The sequence below is a fragment of the Macroventuria anomochaeta genome, assembly GCF_010093625.1.
Source record: "Macroventuria anomochaeta strain CBS 525.71 unplaced genomic scaffold BU25scaffold_7, whole genome shotgun sequence".
NCBI classification, from domain to species: Eukaryota; Fungi; Ascomycota; class Dothideomycetes; order Pleosporales; family Didymellaceae; genus Macroventuria; species Macroventuria anomochaeta.
In genome coordinates this window covers 777,689-799,476 of record NW_022985368.1, presented here as the reverse complement: position 1 = coordinate 799,476, position 21,788 = coordinate 777,689, and the positions used below count along the sequence as shown (strand labels likewise).

The 21,788-nt window shown below is 51.2% G+C and overlaps 8 protein-coding genes across 8 annotated transcripts; 4 read left to right on the top strand and 4 right to left on the bottom strand.

The window, feature by feature from the left end:
• Positions 1-946: 946 nt before the first annotated feature.
• Positions 947-2,038, bottom strand: BU25DRAFT_408441 (uncharacterized protein). The gene has a single exon (XM_033705819.1). The coding sequence runs from the start codon at positions 1,960-1,962 to the stop codon at positions 1,228-1,230; it is 735 nt and encodes a 244-aa protein (XP_033564709.1). The 5' UTR covers positions 1,963-2,038; the 3' UTR covers positions 947-1,227.
• A 258-nt stretch (positions 2,039-2,296) lies between these two features.
• Positions 2,297-3,650, bottom strand: BU25DRAFT_489264 (iron reductase domain protein; the record flags this gene model as incomplete). Its single annotated transcript, XM_033711410.1, has 2 exons — positions 2,297-3,555; positions 3,605-3,650. The coding sequence occupies 2 exons, from the start codon at positions 3,648-3,650 to the stop codon at positions 2,405-2,407; spliced, it is 1,197 nt and encodes a 398-aa protein (XP_033564708.1). The 3' UTR covers positions 2,297-2,404.
• Positions 3,651-6,968: 3,318 nt separating this feature from the next.
• On the top strand, positions 6,969-8,929 carry BU25DRAFT_438278 (uncharacterized protein; the record flags this gene model as incomplete). Its single annotated transcript, XM_033709051.1, has 2 exons — positions 6,969-7,691; positions 7,742-8,929. The coding sequence occupies exons 1-2, from the start codon at positions 7,089-7,091 to the stop codon at positions 8,924-8,926; spliced, it is 1,788 nt and encodes a 595-aa protein (XP_033564707.1). The 5' UTR covers positions 6,969-7,088.
• A 1,260-nt stretch (positions 8,930-10,189) lies between these two features.
• Positions 10,190-12,161, bottom strand: BU25DRAFT_387789 (T-complex protein 1 subunit gamma). Its single transcript, XM_033704446.1, has 4 exons — positions 12,060-12,161; positions 11,728-12,009; positions 11,091-11,678; positions 10,190-11,041 (listed from the first exon to the last, which is right to left on the bottom strand). The coding sequence occupies exons 1-4, from the start codon at positions 12,082-12,084 to the stop codon at positions 10,290-10,292; spliced, it is 1,647 nt and encodes a 548-aa protein (XP_033564706.1). The 5' UTR covers positions 12,085-12,161; the 3' UTR covers positions 10,190-10,289.
• A 364-nt stretch (positions 12,162-12,525) lies between these two features.
• BU25DRAFT_408437 (uncharacterized protein) lies at positions 12,526-13,994 on the top strand. Its single transcript, XM_033705818.1, has one exon. The coding sequence runs from the start codon at positions 12,801-12,803 to the stop codon at positions 13,719-13,721; it is 921 nt and encodes a 306-aa protein (XP_033564705.1). The 5' UTR covers positions 12,526-12,800; the 3' UTR covers positions 13,722-13,994.
• BU25DRAFT_259338 (uncharacterized protein) lies at positions 13,863-14,533 on the top strand. The gene has a single exon (XM_033701705.1). It carries the CDS (start codon positions 14,003-14,005, stop codon positions 14,420-14,422), a length of 420 nt encoding a protein of 139 aa, XP_033564704.1. The 5' UTR covers positions 13,863-14,002; the 3' UTR covers positions 14,423-14,533.
• Positions 14,534-15,434: 901 nt separating this feature from the next.
• Positions 15,435-16,928, top strand: BU25DRAFT_259326 (uncharacterized protein). The gene is made up of 3 exons (XM_033701704.1): positions 15,435-16,017; positions 16,070-16,345; positions 16,414-16,928. The coding sequence occupies exons 1-3, from the start codon at positions 15,517-15,519 to the stop codon at positions 16,807-16,809; spliced, it is 1,173 nt and encodes a 390-aa protein (XP_033564703.1). The 5' UTR covers positions 15,435-15,516; the 3' UTR covers positions 16,810-16,928.
• Positions 16,929-20,295: 3,367 nt separating this feature from the next.
• BU25DRAFT_484708 (calcium-dependent phosphotriesterase) lies at positions 20,296-21,377 on the bottom strand (the record flags this gene model as incomplete). Its single annotated transcript, XM_033711205.1, has 2 exons — positions 20,296-20,602; positions 20,659-21,377. 2 exons carry the CDS (start codon positions 21,375-21,377, stop codon positions 20,296-20,298), a joined length of 1,026 nt encoding a protein of 341 aa, XP_033564702.1.
• Between the last annotated feature and the right edge of the window lie 411 nt (positions 21,378-21,788).

Here is a 21,788-nt window from a genome sequence, read left to right as displayed (position 1 = left end):
CGATGCATTCAACGCTGCGACCCTAAGTACTACGCTTCGGAATGAGTTCGTGCGATTGATTTGTTCCTTCAAGTTATCAGCATGGCGCCAACAACGGATGTTTCATCCCGGCATCTTCGAATGATGTACGCATAGGCTCCTGTATTCATCATGAAGCATTGGTTCTTGGTATTCTCCTGGATTGAGATGAAACTTGTTCAGAGCATATCACGCAAACACAGCATTGAGTTACATTCTCAAACGATCGATCAATGCTTTCGTCACTGCAAGGTATATAAAAAAGCGACTCTCGTTTCGACTTTGCAATTGTCGCAGAGCATCCTGCTCTCAGCATCAAGACCTGCACGATATTCTTTATCATAAACGTCGTTACTTGCAATATCATACTTCATCACAACCGTGGTTCATAGACATCAACATGTCATTCGTCTACCACAATGATACAGCCTCAGCTGTGTCCGATGCAAGGCCACCTCCTTGCTACCTAGATCACCCAGACGCACTCAAGATTACGACATGTACCGGCTGTGGAGGTAATCCGTACGTAAAAAAGCCCTTTGTGGTAAGACATCACCCTAACTCGGGCCAGTGACCCCCGAGTTGCTTGCACCACCTGCTCAGGGACAGGCGTAGCTTTGGAAAGATGCTCTGCTTGCGAAACCTACCGACAGAAGCTTGCTGTAGGCCGTGGGGTTGTAACGCCGTGATCGTCTAAGATAGTCAAGAGTATCATGAATAGACGACATCACCCTTTCTCCGAGATTAGACATTACAATCTTCACACAAATCCTTTACACTGCAATCACCCAGCCTGGGCATACTCAGTGCTCCTGATATGGACAACTAGGGGTCGACTCTGTAGTCTGATGAAGGCCGCATACAGAAGTCAACTTTGGCAATCAGAGGTCGAACCTGGAAAATGGTGTCCTTCGTGTATGTACTCCTCTGCGTTGACTGACGCCTCCACATACTTGATCAGGCGTTACTGCTACATATCGCACCCAGACAGAACATCATCAATGATAAATGTATCGTAAACGGATATAAAAGTGGAGCCTTTTTGATCGATAGCGATATTATTACTGCGGTCTTCGTGACTGATTACGGACCATTATAATAAACTAAGTGCAAATCCAACGAACTCCAGAATTGAAAATAGAAAGAAACTTCAAATGCTCGAGCGCCCGCGTCCAAGCTAGAGTAGACGTCCCAAGATCCCATTGTTGATCAAGGCGCATATGGAGGCGGTGGATCCCGCTCACCCAACTGTGTCGAGGCTTCCGTCGGCGCATAAGCCGAATACCCATGTGCTCCATGCTCATATGTCTCCCAATTATCATTCACTGTATGTCGTCCTCCTACTCCAGCGTCCGGTGCCATGCCATAGCTGATCGGCGGTGACGTCGGTGTTGCGCCAAATGCAGGTGACGATACCGAGAAGGCTGCGTTGCCGTACGGTGACTGTTGGATAGGCGACAGACTGTTCGTCGGTCGTCGAGGTGGAGTTGGCTCAGCCTGATTTGAAGGTCGATACCCGTTCGCAATAGGCATGCGTGAAAGAGTTGCCATGGAATCAGCGCGCTGCAGACTTGGTTGTACAACGATCTCAGGTTTACGCTGCGGTACAGGTCGACGCGGTATGTTGAAGGACTGCGCGGGACTTGTCTTCGGTCTCAACTGTTGAGGCCGAGGCTGAGCCTGAAATTGCGGTCGAGGCGGTGTTGGTGCATGGCAAGCGTACTTCTGTGGTGAAGGTACATGTTGCGGGCGATGCTGTTCCGGACGCTGCTCCTGATGTTGGAAGTGTGGTTGGAGTGGGTAACTGGACGGCCTGTTGCTAGGGAACGTGTTGTTTCGCCGCGTTCGAGCCTCCTCTTCTAACCTTCTCTTCTCGTTCTTGTTCTTGTAGTATTTATGGGCGAAGTAACCGCCGGCTACTATCTCCAGGCCGCCGAAGATCATGATTTCACTTCAATTGCTTTTTGAAAGGTAGCAACGCGACAAAAGATCAAGAGATATCGAAAGTTGTATGTTGGAGGTTCGCAATTGCAAGCGCGAAGTGGGCTGAGGCAGTCATATCGAAAATGTGCTCAGCCTCTCTTGTCAGACATGCGAGGAAAGAGCTACTGGAGCCGGCTGGTCCGAGGTGGTGGCGGAGTCGCGCTTGCCAACACTTCGGTAGCCAATCAGTACTCTAGGCGGACCTCGGGTAGTGCACTAATCAGATTACGTTCATCGTTACCTCGATTGATCTTGAGTCGCAGAAGCATAATGATCTCAAGGCATGCACAGTATATCGTAGTGGAGCAACGAGGCATTTTACTTGTTTTAATATATCGTCGAGTACGACTAAATGTCTACTTCCTTCCAACTGCTAATCCTCACGCATAAATACCGCAACAGCTTATGCGGTGACAAGAGTCCGCCCTGGAGACGAGTTGATCTTCTCGTGTCCGCTACTAGCAACGCTTGTTCGGCGGCTTCTTGTAATTTCCCCGTAGATAATTGACGCAATGTAGGCAAGATCTATAACACCAGCAACCACACTGTATGCGATGACATATCGAGTCTCGACTCCTCCCAGCTCTAAACCAAGCCCGCCGTTGATAATGCCGAGAATGATCGCAATGCGACCAATCCAAACGTGGCCATGGGAGATGGTACTACGCTGGCCGCTACGCATGAATTGTCTGTGATGCAGCCAGCCTGCAAGAGGCTGGAAGATCATCATTGCGACTAAGACAATGCCGATGATGGGGTGCGCCTTGGTCATGTAGTTGCCAGTGATGCCGTAGTAGAGGCCAAGCCCGAAAGCAGTGATGAAGAGCAGCCAGGAGAAGACCTGAGTAGCAATGTGGACTCCGAGAACATTGTTGAATTGGCCCAGGCGCATGATGATCGCTCCAACAGGGAAGAAGACCAAGAAGGCAAGGGAGGCGAAGATACCGTGTACCAACAAGATGTTGCTACGCATAGCTCTGTTACCACCAGAGCTGCTAGAAGTACTGCCAGAGATGACTGTATCCGAAGCTGCGAAGGGGTTCGTGCTCGCTCCTCCGACTGCACTGGAGTAAGCCCAAGTAAAGCCACCTTGAACGTCATGCTTCATGATTCTGGCTTGGACATCTGTAGTATTCATAGCGTCTCCAGTTCGTCGTCCGTGAATCCACTGTCCATCTTGTGCATCGAAGTTCGCTGTTCTACTTCGTGCGCAGTTACCACATCGAAAGTTCGCTGTCATGATGCCGTTCTCGACACCGGATCCGCTAAGCAGCTCAACATCGAGGTCTCCATCGAACTGAGGTTGTGCTCGCCCTTCGGAGTAGCGCGGTGAAAGCGTAACGTTCCCGTTGCCGTTCGTGTACATGACAAACATGTCTGAGTTCGTCATGCTCGGCCCGATTCCAAGACCAATCCAACTGTATATTGTCGGTGCACTAAGAGACAGGAAGATGTTGCCGTCGCCATTCTGAGCTGTTGCTTCGGGGATGCTCAACTTGTAGCAGACGTCATCGGTGACACAGGTCTGTCCAATCTGAGTTTGCGCAAGAGCATCTGGGTATCGTTAGTTATGGGCGGGTTTGTTCTACATATCGACACGTACCGAGGCTCAAGCTTGAAAGCAAACCAGTTGCAAGATAAAAACGCATGGTAATGGTGTAATTACCAACTTGCACGCGTTGTTTGGAAAGTCTCAGGAGGCCTGAGGGTAGGTGCAGATAGGACTGAAGTAACCCTTCTTGACAAACGGACAGCTGTTGAGGAATGGGCAATCTATATAACCTGAAAACGGACCTACACTCGGCGCAGATTACGAGGCGCTTTACAATGTCAACACCATCCATGACAGGGCTGAGCCTCATCGGTCGCTATACCCAGACGCGGAGTGTTGACCTACAACATTGGCGTTGTTAACCGGTAACCTTGGTACACTACGGATGATACCATCACCGAAAAGCAAGATCAACTACCCCTCATCCAAGATCAACAAGATCATTTCCATCGTGGCTCTGGTAACGAGAACACGCGTACCGGATGGAGTTCCCCAGGACGATTGCTTTGTACCCCACCTTGCATCTTGCCGTTTGCGGTTCAGGAAGCGGAACGCAGCCGAGCCAGCGATCAGGAAAGTGGTGATCGCAGAGCTATTGGAGCACAGCTAGATAAAAACCCATTGTCTGATTGGTCAGTTACAACTGAAGTCCTGATGAAAGCAGTTGACGATGGTCAAGCCTCGCGGAGGTGAGCGGCGGCATGGCACTTGGCTTTGCATGCGTCATTTGGGCCATGTACGCGCGGAGATGGCTTCAATGACTATGACAGACAGCCCGATTTCGTCATCTTGGCGAGACTCTAGACGTCTTAGAATCGAACGAGTGGCTCATCTGAAGACACTTTGGTTGTTTATGGTCGATGAATATGGACGGGCGGTTGGGTGGAGCGGGCGAAACTCCTGGCGGTCTGTGCAGCTGCTCAGGAACACCCGCGGGACACGTTCCAGCTCCAAGACCACAACAATCTCCGCAGACTGATTACCTCGTCAACAACTGCACTTCGGTCTCTCTCCCAACGACTTCGGGCCTTCATTCTGGTTATGTGGTGGCGAAGCTCGCGAACATACGATACCAGACAAGGGCGAATGGCTCCAGGGAGGACAGTAGACCGATGCACCCAGGGTCGTCCCCGTTACTACTTCGTAATACTAAGCTCAAGCTGTCGCGATGCCTGAGCTCAGCCTAGCCTCGAGGGAGTCTTTGTATTTGAGATACATCCTGGCTACAAGTCCTGCAGCGCAACAAGTTCGAGTCAGTATCATCTCAGTTGACTGGGGCAGGTGGTAGTCAGCCGAAAATCACTGGGTGTAATTCTGGGTTCAGGAGGTTCGCGTGAACAAGGTATGATCGTGAAGAGTGTGAGATGTGAAGCGCAGATGTTGCTGGACAGGAAGAATCGTACAGTAAGTCGGGCACCCTAGTTTCCAACACCCCACCAAATTTTACCGCTGCCACCACTTGAAGTTGCAAATGTGCTCACAACTTTGTCAAATAATTTTGTAAAAACATTAAGAAACTGCATTTGAAGCGCTTCCTTCATATACACTTAAATCACAATCAAGATAACGTCGTGTTGGTTGTCGATTCCGCACTGAACATCAAACCAATGGTTGCTCCACTTCCTCCTCAGAGCTACTCTTCTCCTCTACAATAACAACCTCTTGTTGAGAAGGTTCTCAATTAGTTTTAGAGGGAACTTTTGCAAGACTTGCAAGGAGATCGTTTAGATTGGTTGCAACTTTGCGACGTTTTGGCAGGTTGGCTTGCTCCACCTGCTCGCGCAAGGAAGCAACCTCACGGTCTTGCATGGTGACCATCATTGAGGCACGATCAAACGCTGTAGCAGTAAGCCGAACACATCGTCATGTAGTTGGTGAGAAGCTCTTTCCAGAAAAAAGCTTTACAACATTGCTGCCGCGTTTTGGAGTGCTAATATCCATGGTAGAAGGTGGTGGTGTTGACGGCTGTTTGTGCACCACCACCCAGTGAGAACCCAAGGGCTTCATCATGTTCTTGGGGTATAAGCCTGTTGCCTTCCACCCAGATCGGATGCACTGCTCTCAAAAGCCAATTTTACGTGCTTCTGCATAAAATTCAAGAAACTTGGCCTTCCCAAGCTTTGTTTTATCTGTCCCAGCCATATATTCACCAACCAAGCGTCAATACACCACCTTTAGACTTAAGAAGCAGCCCAAATCCAAAGGCTGGAGTACATATGAAGTATGAGCAGGTACAAAGAGCAAATGGACATTGTTCAAGTAAAATGTAGTCATAAACTCGTCTGAGGTATGACTGCCATGGCCCCTGACAATAAGTAGCCGTGCATTAGAGGGATCATCAGGCTCAGTCTGTGGTAAGAACACCTTCCCTAGCCACTCGACAGCAATGTTGTTACTTGTCCACCCATTTTGCAAATAGGTAACATACCAGCCAGGATTCTGAGCCAAGAACTCCTGCTTGAACCACTGCTCTTGGATGCTCTTGGCCTTGAAGATAACAAGGGGGTCCAGGGCAACGCCAAGTGCAGAGTGGTAAGACCAGTGGTACACTAGGACAAGGATTGCTCTTGTGCTAACACAGGTAACAACAGAGCAACGGCAAACCTTGGTTAATTGAGAAGCAAAATGGACCAGCCGCCAGGCTGCATATATGCTCTCACTGATCTCACGATCTGACAGAGCATACAGAGCAACCCCACATAACGCACTCTCGCCAATCCCGCTGCTCTCACTGCTCCGCTGGATCACTGAGAGCATACGGATCACTACGCAGACGTGCTTGGTATATAGCACATTGACACGTTGCCCTTACGGCATTGTGTTCAACCTCACCACTCAACTTTGTTATTGGAATCTCACACGCTCTCAAGCCAGACAGTATACTCTATACTACTCATTGCTACCAGTCGCCACGGCCTCTGGCTAGACAACTATTACCTTGACTATTACCTTGGCTATTACCACTTTGCCCGGATAGTCTACCCCTGACCACTCCGAACTTTGCTTAGGTGACTGTCAACCCCTACAGGCTCCCTGTACCTCTGCTCATCCCCAAGAACCAATTGAATAATGTCTATGAGCTTTGCTTAAGGCACGACTTCAACAGGCAGCAGTAGCCAAAGCAACCACAGATCTGAGGTCTGTGCGCACATTCTGGACATCTTCTTCCGTGTATCTAGCTATTTGAAGACAGAGAAATTGGTGTAAAAATATTTTTGAATTGACAAAAAATTGAGTTGTTTAGAGTTGATATTTGGTCGTGGTGCATGGTGGAGGGTTGCGGGGTAGTCGGAAACTACGGGTGTCGGAAACTAGGGTGCCCGACTTAGCAGCCAACAGCAACAGCGAAAGCTGACGTAATGTCCGCTTCGACCTTCCCCACCATCTCCACTTGTACCTAGGTATCGCAACATCAACCTCAAGATCAAAGCAGTTTCAAAGTTCAGTCGCTTGATCGATGTGAATGAATCCTATACTAACGACGGTTCTGCCCATGTAACAGCCTCGTTGCTGAGCGAAAATCTCAACAGCAAACATGTCATCAAAGGAGGGGCAGTCTGCATTCACGAACTACGTCGCTTATCATGACCCCCAAACTCAAAGAGACCGAATCGGTCACTACAACCTGGAATCAAGAACCATTCAATCTCTAAGCTTCAAGTCCGGTACACCAATCACCAACCTCTACCAAGTCATCGAAGCCGGCTCCTCCAACATCACGAGCTCCGGTTCACCCATAGCATCATCAGAAGTCCGCATTCTGCCTCCCCTAGCATCCCGAGATGTCCTCTGCGTAGGCAAGAACTACTTCGACCACGCCAAAGAATTCAACAGCTCCGGCTTCGACAGCTCAGACAAGGTTGATGTGCCGTCGCACCCAGTCATATTTACTAAACGGTATACGTCTATCATTGCTGATGGCGAGGAGATCTTTCCGCATCCCGGATTTACTGAAACTACGGACTATGAGGGCGAGATTGGTGTGATCATTGGGAGGGCGGGGTATAGAATCAAAGAGGAGGGTGCGATGGACTACGTCTGGGGGTATACGATTATTAACGACATGACTGCGCGAGAGAGACAGAGAGATCATAAACAGTTTTACATAGGGAAGAGCCCGGATACGTTTTGTCCTATGGTGTGTCCTTCCTTCTTCTGTTAGATCTTGTTCAGAACTGACCAGTGTAGGGCCCGATTGCTGTCCCGGCATCCCAACTCGACAGCGTCCTCCGTGTACAAACGCGTGTGAACGGTGAGCTCAGACAAGATGCCACCATCGAAGATCTGATCTTCTCCATCCCATACCTGATCAAAACGATGTCAGAAGGCCAGACCCTTCAACCCGGCGACGTCCTCGCTACAGGTACCCCCGCCGGCGTTGGCCTCGGTCTCAAGCCACCCGTCTACCTCAAAGCTGGCGACAGCATCTCGATCTCAGTAACTGGACTCGGGACTTTGACAAACCACATTGCCGACGCATCTTCACCGAATCCCCTAGCAACCAAGCCCACAGTGTCGAGTTTAGACTACAACAACTCTCGCCTACCCATCTCCCAGCTCGCCCAAATCAACTCCAAACCCCTCTACTACACCCAATCCGGCCCCTCATCCGGGTCCCCCATCATCTTCGTTCACGGTCTCGGTGGCTCTCACACCTCCTTCACGCCACTGATCCACACGCTTGGTCTAGAATACACACACAGCGTAAATATCTTCGACCTCGAAGGGCATGGCGCATCGCCCACACATCCCCTCAGCGTTCTCTCCATACCCTCTTTCTCTGAGGACTTGGTCGGTGTATTCGCCTACGCTGGTATCAATGACAGTGACGGCGCGACGGTGGTAGCGCATAGTATGGGCTGCCTAATCGCGCTCGACTTTGCAATCAAGAACCCAGGCAAAGTCGGACAACTCATCCTCCTCAACCCTCCAAGTCTGCCGTTCCCAGAAGAAGGCGTCTCAGCACTACATGCCCGCGCTGACCTCGTCCGGCGAGAAGGCACGTTGAATATCGCGGAGAAAATAGCATTCTCTGCAACGAGTCCACAGAGCCAGGCGAGGAACGCTGTGGCGGTGAATGCGGTGAGGTTGAGTCTGCAAAGTCAGGATGCGGAGGGGTATGCGAAAGCTTGTACGGCACTGGCGAGTGCTGAGACGCCCGACTGGGAGAGGATAGGAGCGAAGGTGACAGTTGTTACGGGACGTGAGGATGGGGTTGCGCCGGTGGCTGCTTGTGGAGACATTGTGAGGAGGTTAGGGGATAAGGGTGAGTTGGAGGTGCTGGAGGGTGTGGGACATTGGAGTCTGTTTGAGGATGTGGAGGGTGTTGCGAAGGTGGTTGAGAGGGTGCTTGGGAGGGGGAGTGTTGCATAGCGGAGCCTGATCAAGCGAAATGTGAAGTTGCCTTTCGAATAAAGCTTCGATTGTTGCTCAGAGATGTTTGTACATCTTCCTCGCCCTTATCCTGGTTACCGTAGAACGCTTCTTCGCCTCCGAGATCCTTCAGTGCTTGTTTTGACTTCTCTTTGCTCTCCTCGCTCGTGTCTTCGCTTCGTCAGTACTGTTCTCAACGATGGGGACACATCGATTCGGTTCTTACTAGGGTTGCTCAAATTTGCCTTATGACCAGAGACGCCTTGTTGCTGATGTCTTCCGTTGTGTTATTGATGTTCCGGTTGGCTATGATGATCCAGGTACTATAGCTCTATATGACTGATGAATTAAAATATGCGGCGGTGTGTCTGTGCCGCCAGTTAGCTGTCGAGATGAATTATTCGTGCTTCAAGCAGATACTGTACTTATATACTTGGGCACCGCCCCACCTATGGCGTACCTGCCGTGTGATGACATCGTACCTATTCAAGGTGTGAGAGCCTGTGTATCACTTTAGGTTCGAGTAGGTCATCCAATGGGAGCGTTTACTAGTCGAATGGAGTAGTCTCGATGGTTGGCAGTGGTTGTCACGGCAGGAAATTGTGGGGCGAACACTGAACACAACCGACGTGGCGACGCTGAGATGAAGACTGGCAGATTGATAGTGTACACATGTTGGTCTTTTGAAGATGAGATATCGATAACTCTGCAAACAGATATCACGGGCGGGCAAGTAGAGTCTAGAACCTACTCTCCTTTCCCTTGCTTCCTGTAAAGGCACCGTCCTCGCTGAGTTCCTTCTAAGCCTATACCGACTTCTCTTTCGACACCTCCGTGGTGTCTGTTCCGTCGTTAATCTTTACTAATTGATCGTACTCGATATGCTTCATCCGCTGGACTACTGGGTGCCTTTAGGGTCAGCTTACTCGACTTGCTCAGATTCGCCTTATGGCCTCTAGCTCATGGCTGCGGTCTTCTTCTGTGTTGTTGATATTTGACGTCGGCGGTCGTTTGTTGGGTCGACATGATACTAGAGATTGAGTAGTATCGTGGAAGTCAATTCCTGATCATGAGGGTGTGTCGTGTGATTGCGTGAAGCGCTAGTCAGAGTCTTGTCTGACTGCTTTTCTGGACGGTTGCCTGTTATCCTGTTTGTATCGGGCCGTGAGTGCTGATCTTGTTGTGAGGCTGTTAGTGCGAGCGGGCAGCCGCGGGGTTAGCGACTTGGAAGTCAAGAGCAATCGATTTAATACTTTGGTGTGACAACACTTGACGTGCTGACGTTTGATCGTTCTTCATTGTCGTGATTATTTGCTCCCAGTTGCGGGTCGCTCATGTCGAGATTGCACCTTCAACGAGCTTTCTAGTCGTCACCTCCACCGCCGATCGGGCCGCTGACTTGCTTCGCCGCCTTCGCAGCGACGATATCGTCGACTCTCAGCAGCAAGCACGCGCTCTCGATGGCGGTCTTGATGCTCTGCTCCTTAACCGCGAGAGGCTCCCACACGCCGTATGTGCGCATATCCACAACCTTTCCTGCGTCGCCATCGATACCCCAGGAGCTGCCAGTGGCCTTGCCATCCTCGTAACCTTCTGCGTGCTTTGCGCGTAGCTGTGTCAGAACCTTGATGGGGCTGTTTCCTGAGTTCTGGATGATGGTGCGGGGGATGACCTCCATGGACTCTGCGACCGCCTTGTATGGCCATTGTGCAACACCCTCGATGAGCTTTGCTCTCCTCTCTAACCCAACGGCGATGGCCATCTCGGTCGCACCACCTCCTGGGCACAGCTTGGGGTTCCAGATAACGTTCCTGGCAACGCCCATGGCATCGTGCAGGTTACGTTCGATCTCGTTCAGGATGTCCTTCGAGGGTCCACGGAGCAGGATCGTGCAGGCCTTGGGGTCCTTGCATTTTGTGAGGTAGGTGAAGTACTCGTCACCGAGCTTGGAGATCTCGAACAGACCGCACTGGGTACCAATGTCGGAGGGTGTTGCGGCGAAGACGGAGTTTACGATAGTGGCACCGGTGGCTCGTGCGATACGGTTGTTGTCTGTCTTGCGAACACGGCGGATAGCTGTGATGTTGGCCTTGACCAGGAAATGCTGCGCAAGATCTGGCTAGCGTTAGTGACCCTTCTGCACAGTTTGACTTGTCCTGCTTACCGCTGACACCCTTCTCTGTGATGACAAGATCGGGCTTCAGAGCAATGATGGCATCGCACATGGCCTTGACCTGCTCCTCCTCGATCTGCAATATCCTGTTCCAGTCCTCCTCTTTGCTGACCTCGATGTTCGTCTGACTCTCGCCCTTCTTGTACTCAAGTGTGCAATCCAACAGCAGAACCTTGGGGTTCTCAATTCTCCGTCTCATCTTGGGATGTGTGATGTCCTTGTTGACCATAACACCGTCCAGAACCTCACTGTCCTCGATCTCGCCTCCAGGTATCTTCTCGATACGTGCGTAACGCTTGATGTCGACCTCCTTCTTGCCTCCCATATCGGTGGAGACTGTGCGGACAGCCTTAAGTGCAAGACCGCACATCAGCTTCGACCACCTCGAAACAAACTTTGTGCCAATCGAGGAGTTGATGATCCTGTACATCTCCTCATCGTCGTTTACGTCGACTTCGGTCGCAATCTCGTTGACAATCTCGAGGGCATCAGCCAGAGCCTTCTTGAAGGCCTGAATGACGACAACAGGGTGGATGTTGCGCTCGAGCTGGGGCAGGGCCTGTGCAAGGATCTCACCAGCTGTCACCTGTCAGTCATGTCCACCTCATTTATGCCATTAAAAGCCTACCCAGAATGATGACGGTTGTTGTGCCGTCACCGACTTCCTCGTCTTGTGTGCGGCTAAGCTCGATCATGCTCTTTGCTGCAGGGTGTGCGACTTCGATTTCTCGGAGAATAGCGTGGCCGTCGTTGGTGAGGACGATGCCGCCCATGGGGTCGAGCAGCATCTTCAACATAGCCTTGGGGCCCAGACATGACCGGATGATGTCTGCAACTGTCTTGGCTGCTGTGATGTTCGAAATTTGAGCTTTGCGACCGAACTGGCGCTCCCCACCAGGGGTCTGCGTGTCTGTGGCGTGTTAGGCATTTGTTGCAGCTACCACATAGGGACATACATACTCATAACAACCACAGGCGCCTGCATCTTGAGTCAACGTATCTAGGGTATTTGTACAGAGAAGGAGGGGACGTGAAACTAGGCACGCGTGGGGTATCTGTCGCTATGGCGCGTGGAAGCTTCACCCAAAAAACAATGTCCCGCAGCAGTCGGAGCTTCGAAAACTTTCTCCGAGATCACATGACTATAGTCACGTGCATTTAGCTGCATCAGAGTCGCCAAGGCCATCTTTTACACGACTGACTAGTTTGGGCAAAGCGAACGGATTTGGGTCCAGTCCATTTGCGGTATCCTTGCTCAAGCTCGGCTGGAGACGCGCCATCAGCCAATGACGTCCAGACTTGCCCTGTGGATCTTTGCTGGGATCTCTTTGCGGTTAGTCTTACCCTGCCGGAGACTCCAGCCTCTCACGGGATGCGCGCGAAGCTTACAAGAGGCGCCTGGCGCCCTTCAAACCATCGTTCCTCCACCTCTCACCTCTTGCCCTCACACGTCGTCGCGCCTTCCCTCTGCGCCAAATCCTCTTACTTTGGTGTTTTCTCACCTCTGCCAACCCATTCATCACCTTTATCAACCTCATCCATCACCACGACCATCACGCCTCTTAGCCGAGCATCAACCTCGCTGTCGCTATTGGTTTTTAGCCGCGCTTGTCGCATGCTCCATTGTCTGGTCCACTGCTAGACAGACTTTTGTATCTTTAAACTGCATCTCACTTCTGATATACTAAGCAAGCAGTCATCATGGGTCTCAACTACTATGCCTCGTCGCCCACCGTCGTCCTGCAACCCCAGCAACCGCAGGGTTACTTCTCACCTCACCAGCGCGCCCACTCGCCGTCAACTATGGGTAAATTCCGCCCAAAGCATCCTACTCCACCCTCGCTCAACTATCTAGCTGCTGTATCCAATGCCACAGCTGGGCGCAAACGATCCATTGCCGACGTCGACGACCCCGAGGAGAACCAACCAACTGGATCTGTCGCCATCCCCGCCCCTGTCAAGTCCCGGGGCAAGCCTATGTACGGTCCAGGGATGACTCTCATCTACCCTGATGACCCTAGCTACAGCATCGCGGCCGAGTCGCAATCCGGCACGTGGTATGAAGAGAAGATCGAAACCGAAGAGAAGGCTGCGGCTCGTCCAATCGCAGTCTCACGCAAGTCGCAACGCATCAGTCCATCTCGCGACGTCACTGTCCCCTCGCTCAACGACATGGACACACAGATAAGCGAGGCAATCATCGACGATAATGGCAACACCATCAACACGCTCATCACCTCGCTTGGTGTAGGTTGGAAGAACATCATGACCAACCCCAACCTGCGCGACCAAGCACGCGCGTATGCCCGCTTCATCGAGCGCCACTTCGACTTCACTGACGTGATTGTCATGCTCGAGAAAGAATCACTCAACGCTTATCTTGTGCGCGCTAAGCAGCACGGTGTGCAAGGCTACTGGCTGTTCTCAGATACGCTCAAGTGGTGCCAGCTCGTTGGCTGGTCCCTAGAGCGCGCCGTTCCCAACCTCATGTCTGGACCTGTTCCTCATTGCGAGGGCGAGCGCATCAACGCCCGCGACTCTTCCCCAACAGAACCTGCAACACCTCCCCCTCAGACCATCAGCAGGCCCATCGCTGTCGCCGGTGACGCGATGGAGATGTGATTGATGCACGATTCCACCTTCTCTTCCCCTTTCGGCCTTTTCTTCAAAGCATGTACGGACGCGTCTCGGTTTCTCTTCGCATGTTTTTATTCACGCTTCACGATCTACTGGTTTTTTCTACTCGGCAATTCGGCGTTCGGCAATGGATTGGATGGGCTCACTGGGACGGACTATAGTCATGTACTATATATTATCATGCTTGCTCGTGCTGCGACAGCTGGATCGTCGATATTCGATCGCGTCGCAGACCTCATTGCCATTAAAAGTTACAGGCACCACCAATGAACATATTATTACTATCATCATCTATCTTTACAAGTCTCATTCTCGTCACTGACAATACGAACATTCGCGCAACGCAGCACTTGACCGATCTCTGCAGCCACGAAACGGCTGCGGGTCATCGCAAGATCTTCTTGGCCGGCCCCATCAACATTCGTCATTTCCATACGATGCGACAGAGCGCACTCCGAAACACGCCGAGCGATGTCATCCTTCCCAATGAACAATCGCGCAAACGTGCGCAGACGTTAAAACGCGTCGAACGCGCAACGCGTTCCCTTGTCGAGCCAGGCGCAGTGGGAGGGGTGTGCTGCGACACGAGATTGTCGCGCTATGAGGCCGGCTCTTGCGGAAGCTGTGCATTGGCCGGCATGTCCAAATCGAACAGTTGGCTTGTGCATTGTCTGGGAGACGGCTAATATTGTCAACGAATTGGGGTGATGGAGCAATCCTCCTCCGGAATCGCTATCTCTGCTGTGTTGTATTGCACGCTGTTGCGCTCGAGGAGACTAAGGCAAGGAAGGAGCGAGCCGAGCGCGCGGAACGCTGAAGTTTCTCTACGAAGTCGCTGTCAACCTTCTACATTAACACGAACATGTCTGCGCACGCTCTACTACAGCTTGCGAGGCTCCTTAGAGCGTCTAGATGATGATAACGACACCTCCTGTATCTTGAAGCTTGCGCCAGCGCCTTCTACTTCCACGCTTCGAATGCATCTGCGTCGAGCGCCGCAGTCTGTAGTAGCTCATACATTCAACTTCGTACAGACTATTAGTTGAATTCGCTGGTTTCCTGATGCACTTTTGATCAGCAGTTCCATCGAAGCACAGCCAGGGGATCATCTCGATCAAAGATTTGGGTTGAATGCGCTTTAGCAGCGTTTTGGTTCCTTGTGAATCTCGTACGAACTTTGATGGCACGGCCAACAGCTGACGTTTGCTTGTTCGCACAGCTGTCTGCTGTAGACCCTCATTTACACATCGTTCACAATTTGAAGTTACTTGCATGTGCACAGCCACTGATGTTCTTTCGCTCGCTGCCCGCGGGCACGCCCCGAGTGGATAAGTCGAAGGATTGCTCACCGTTCTTGCCGGCCTCGCCGAGCTTACCTGCGCGCCGTAGATGGTATCGCACTCGACGAGAGGTGAGCTCTTTCGCTCAACAGTACTCAATGAAGCAGAAAGATCTACAAACTGTCAGCTTTCGCCCTGGGCTATGCATGGCTGTGCGGGATTCATAAGTTCACAAGCTTCGCCAAGCTCCACTCGTAAACGCTTACTTCGCTGTTCCACCCCAAAAGCGGCTACCTGCGCGGACGAATGGCGATCGGGACGAACCGCCTACAGATGTTCAGTGGCTATGACATGGCGTATACGGGCGGGGACGCCTCCAGTGGAAAGTACTTAGGAACGCAGGGTCTCTTGAGGCCATCGATTCAACGGTTTCCTCACATCTCCGCCTTATCTTCAGCCTATCATCAATAAAGAACCGCTTGACGCCAATCGCTTCCGCCATGGAGGCTTTCGAGATACATCTCGTGTCGAGAAAGAATCACATCAACACCAGCTCTATCATCGATTCCGCAACGAGCCATGTCTGTCCCGCCGAGAACCTCGATAGCCCAGCAATCGTACCCATCATCGGCAAATACACCTTCCACGAAGTCGCAACGATAGTCTCTGGCGCCTGCGCCCTCTTCAGCATGATTATCTGTGGCTTCATCATCGCTGGCCATGCTACCAATTACTCGTTTCCCGTGCAACAACGCCAGATTATTCGCATCGTTCTGCTCATCCCGTGGGTTGCGCTCTTCTGTTTCCTCGTAGTGCTGGAGGAAAAGGCTGGAGTTTATCTAGTTGAGAGTCTCGACTTCGGTTGTGCGATCGCGTTGTCGGCGTTCTTGCTGTTGATGTGCGATTATATTCTGTCGCATCCGGATGGGTTTGATGATCTGTTTAGTGCGGGTGCGAGGAGTAGGGGAGCGCTTCAGACGAAGGGTCCTGCGTGGTTGAAGGTACACAAGTTTTCCTCATCCTAGAAACAAATCAGTCGCTAACACAATGCAGCGCATCTGGTACGGCGTTCTTCAGTTCATTCCCGCCAGCATCATCATCTGGATCGGCACCATAGTCGCTCTCGCCGTAGGCCAGTACTGCAGACAGTCCAACAGCATCCATTTCGCACATCTCTGGATCACAATCTTCAAATTCATCGTCACCACAATATCTATTCTCTGCTGTTTGCGCTTCTACAGTCGCAACAAGCCAAAGCTACTACAGCACAAGATCCTCCTGAAACTCTTCACATTCAAGAGTATCATCGGTTTGAACGTCGCGCAGACCGTATGCCCCCCCCCCCCCCCATTTCACCCACCAAATCTTGCATCAAAACATGCTGACAGCAGGCGTAGTTCCTAATCAACATTCTCGCGGGCCACGGCACCCTCTCCCCCAACAAATACATGACCTACCACGACATCAACGACGGGCTCGCCTCGCTCATCCTGGCTTGTGAAATGCCGCTCTTCGCGCTCCTCATGATCTTCGCGTTCCCGTCGAAACTCTACAAGAATAGTAACAAGGCGGCGCCTGTGGGGCCTGTTAAGGCCCTTGTTCAGGCCCTGGATATCAGGGATTTGCTTGGGGCGATTGTGAGGGGGCCGATGAGGTTGGTGAGGGAGCAGGAGAGGGAGATTAAGAGGGAGGGGAGTGTGAAGATGGAGTTGCAGGGTGGGAATGGTTGGAGTGGGTTTGCGGAGGAGACGGAGTATAATGGGAATAGTGAGAGGGCTGGGGTGGCTGTTTGATTGAGAAGACTGCTCTAGCCTTCAAATGCATTTCAGTATCTTCAGGGTGGGGTCTTTGGTGGGATGTTGGACAAGTGAACGTGACTGCGCCTGCGGTTCTCGCTGGAGCCTTGCATGATCAACAGCGTCCAGAACTCCTCTTCACCTTCACCTTAATTGCGACTCTTCTTCAGTCAATCTCGACCAAAACCACGCCTTCTTATCTCCCCATCTAACTTCGCGCCCGCACAGGTCGTTTCAGTCCCGCTCGGCTAGCACATCGCGCTCGACCGCGGCTGGTCTCGTGTGCAACGGTGCACTCACTACTTCGACTCCCTCCAGGCTCCGTCTAACGAACCAAACACTGAACACCCTATTATGGTCGATATACGCACGCCAAACTGCTCGCCGCTTCCCTTCGAACTCTGGGGCGAAATTCGGGCCAACGTGGAAGACGTTGACCTCTGAATCGGCTGCCACCAGGGCTCCCGTACACTGAGAGTAGAAGCTGAGCGAGGATTTGTAAGAAGTCGTCTCGGTCATCCTTCTATCAGCGCGGAAGCAAGCGAGACATTCGTGATGCAGCAAGGGACCCGACTTTATACATGTGCTACTCATATCAAAGATCTTCTGAGCGTCAGTCCAGATGGTGTCAAAGCGACTCTCCGCGCCGAGTTCAGGAACATGCATGCAAGATCTCCGACAGAGATTCTCTCAATAGCACCGACTTGCGTATTATCGAACATATGCGACGCAAACCCGTCTCCAACTCAGACCTCCGCTATCACCTCCGATATAAGGGCCGAGCACAATCAAACACATGGCCAAGCTTGGATGTTACTGGGGCAAAGTGCCAATTTCTGGTATGGAGGTCGACATTGAAGGCGAGACGATGTCGCTTGAGTAGAAGACGCTCATTAACGATATACTCGAAGTGTACGGTCATGCGCGACACCTGCAAGGCACCTGCGAGAATGTGACTGATGCTGCTGAAAAGGATCTTCGGGCACGGTACTTTGCCAACACAAGCCAACCAAACTGACATCTAGACATCAACGCGGCAGAAGATGATCTTGCGCTACAATTTAAAGGCAAGAAAAGGACAAGTTGGTCGTATCGCGATTCATGGGTAGAATCTTACAGCTCGGTATCAGCTCTTGGTGCCTTTGAAGACGCCTATGTCGAACGCCTGAAGCGTTCTCATGAGGCAGAGGGCATCGTATTAAAACCGAACATCGACTGGAAAGACGAGGACTTCGATGCTATAGCTTCGAATGAGCTCAGGGCTTATGTTAGGGGAATTTGGGAGAAGAGGAACCAGTATCTGTTCGGCATATTCATGAAGAAGCATGGCATCGCTTACCTCTAAGCCTCAGATCGAAGTTGTCAAATTGAGTTTAGTTGTTTACTGAGAGGTCTTAGAAGTTGCAATTATCTCCAGCCTCTTGGTGGGTTCAAATTGAAAGTAGTAACTTCCACTTTCACGACAAACGTACATCATTGCCCACTTTTCCGTGCTCCACTTCCGTTCCTCCCTCCAACACTGGCGACTTTCATCTGGATAGAATAAGTTCCTCCGCGCCTTCGTGTACAATTTACCCTTTCACTAGGGTCTTCACTGCACTTGGGCCGTGTGCTTACCTTTCACCGATCTGCAGTGCTCAATCACTTCACCAGTCTATTTCACCGTCAAAGCAAACGTAGCTACTTCGCTTCACGCCCCATAACGCCTTCACAATGTGCCTGTTCCAATTTCTTTCTCTTCGCTGTCTACCACAACGACTTTGATTCCTCCCACTTAAGAGACGAAGTTCTTCCCCTACTGATCTGTCGACCATGGGCACGCTATTTGAGTATTTCGTAGCGGTCCCGGGGTGGTTTATCACCCTGGCATCTTCTGCATCATCTAAGAAAGGTAATCATCAGAATTGATTGCTCAGTGGCCCAAGTACGGTCGGCAGACCCGGCTCAACTGCAACTACCGACAGAAATCTGGTATCTTATTCTCACTCACGTGGATGACTTCTCTCTAGGGGTCGTTTGTCGAGCAGTGTCAAAAGCACTCAGGGCTGAAGCTGAGCTTGAGTTCGTCAGCGAGCGGATACAGCATGTCGAGATCCGCTAGAACAGCAACGGCGCCACCAAAATGCTCTCACTGCGGCAGATGAATTACATTGTTGTGAGGACTGACGTGTTGCTCTCTATCAGTCCTGATAGTCCTCGCTCTACTTTCAGCATCAAACGTGTACACGAGCCGAGCCATGGGCGCGCCGGTCGATTATCTGCCGAGTTAGAACGTCGAGTCAACACGGAGACGTTATCACGAATCCTGCGCAATTCGATTGTGATTTCGTCCACCGACAGGACATATTATCGACACCGGAGCTGGTAACAAATGTCTAAGATCGGACCATATCTCAACAGTGTTCGAATTCCGGATTTGACCGTTGGACAAGACCAGGCCATCGTCACTGAATGTCCCTCAACGACCCCTTCGGCCTCTACAGCCATTTGTTCAAGAGATGAGGATTCGTGCCCAAATCGGAGGAATATGCCGAAGAAGATATCCTATATCTCTAAAGGGGAAGGACACCAAATCTTTCGTTCAGCCGATCTGCATGGATTCGTGAACGCGGTATCGATAGAGAGCACACGCTTATGGTTCAGCCTATTGTCGCACTGTTGAGTGCGAAATGTTCAGAGGTGTATAAGATTTTATTGTGTACTCTGAAAGTGTGTGTCTGTTGACCCTAGTACCCCAGCGCAGCTTATCTAAAGGAACCTTACGGCACGCTTACTAATGCATGTCACGTTCACAACAGTGCTGGCCTGCAATACTTATGATGAGCGCTTACTTCGAGCCGTTCGACAGGAGATGAAACTTCCAAAAGATTGGTCAAGAGAGCGTGCTCGTGTCAAGATGTACAGACATAATATTGAAGCGCATATCACCGCTTTGCGTGAGCGCCGGGATGTACATGACTATAAGGGGGCCATGGAGAAGCATGCCATGGCAGGGCGGCGCTTCATTTGGTAAGGGACACTGCAAGGAGCGGATTGTTAAGGCTGCAGGTATGATCTGAAGGATTTAATGATGGTATGATCTGAGTATAGTCATGATCATATGATGGTGATACATGAGACAACCAGAGCACGTAAATGATGGTGTTCCTCTCAAGCTTGGTCCGTACGAGGATAAGGGTGGGGACTTATGCTCGTACAAGCGTGTGATTGAGTATCATCTTGATGGCTTTAGGAGGAGTCGCAACGAGTACGTATTCGGCAGGTTTCTCTGAGAACATGGGAAGAAAATGCTCCTGAGTTGAAAAGCCGACGTGTTCTCCCTGTTTGGTTTTGCGAAAGAGTTACTGCATAGTGGGCAAATCATGGTAGTGGTACTTCGATGAAGAACAAGACCGGCAGTTGGACCAGGTACCTGTATTTTCAACGAACCTTTCATCATTGTCGTCAGCACTACTATACAGTACACGTACGTACATTCAATCATCATATCCCCAGCAGAGCGCCCTTGTGCTCCGGCGCAATCTGCGCGCGCCACAGCCTGTGCTCATTGAGTAGGAACAATTGCCCATCTCGACCGAAGCAGAAGTTGGCAACACCTCTGTCGACCAGAATTTTTGCTAGCAACACGCCACCTGGTGACCAGATGTTGACTCCATCGCCACATCCACTGTACACGTTTCCATGCACATCGCACTTAATTCCATCTGGGATGCCGGTGTCAGCCATAGCGAACAGTCGCCTGTTGATGAGGAATGGTTGGCCAGAGTATGTCTTTACATCGAATGCGTATCTATATCTGTCAGCATGTCCCTTTCCATGTCCTTCGATTCACCATCAAAGACTTACATGTGTGACACCCTCGTCCCATCCGTCGTGCCATCCCCATGAATCCAATCTGTGTCGGTCACATAGCACGTCTGCTCATCGGGACTAAAGCAGATCCCATTCGGTCGTCCAAATCCATCTGCTACCGCCCTGATACCCCCCGTCTTTGGGTCGAAACGATATACTTGATTCGGTAGCTGTGGTGCTGGACGGATACCCTGTTCAGACCCGTATACAGGATCGGTAAACCATATGCTTCCGTCTGAATGAATGACAACATCGTTGGGCGAGTTGAAGGGCCGGTTGTGGAAAGATGTGGTGAGTAGCTCAGACGAGTAAGAGGTGGAAGAGGTATGACCTGAGGGGAGCGGCATGTATGCTAGGCCGCCGGGGGTGGTAAGTGTTCCTTGTGCACAGAAGAGGATGCCGTCTTTGTAGTTGACGCCCCCATTCGCCAATGGAATGTTATCTGTTGTGATCTCGGTACATGTTGTTTCGGTGCTATGAGTTGATGACGGGAGAGTGATGCGGCTAATTTGGATGTGTGTTCCGTTAGTCTCAGGGTGCGGATATTGGTTGCTCGTTATGAATAGAGTGTTCGATTTTGGGATGAAGACACCGGCTTCATGGGCAAATGTGTAGTTGTTGTTCTCCAGGAGGAGTTCGAGTTTCGGACTATCGCCTAGGATGGTGTGCGCAGCTTCATCGTAGATCTTGAAAGCGGAGGGGTAGTTGGGCATGTTGGTGGGTTGAGGTAGAAGGTCAAAGGTCAAGCTGGTTTGACGTTTGATATTGTAGCCGTCAATTTCAAGCTTCCCGAACGCACGTCAAACACATAAGCCGATCCACCGCGGCTTCAGAAGCGGTGTCTGAGTACCCTGAAACGGACGTGTATCCCGATCGCAGTCGCCGAGGGAAGATACCGGACCGATGGTGGTGCTAGCGGTGATTCGTATGTAAATGCACTACCGTGTCCGTGCGCGTAATGCGCGGATTCGCGTAATGCGCCGAACCACCAAAATAGGTCCACCAAAAATGAGGCTGTAGAGCCACACACAATGGTTATTATCATGAGATTTTCTGGTGGAGTAGTCTATAGACCTATATGAACAAGTTCCTCACTCAAACTTTTGTGGCACTCTGATTGGGCG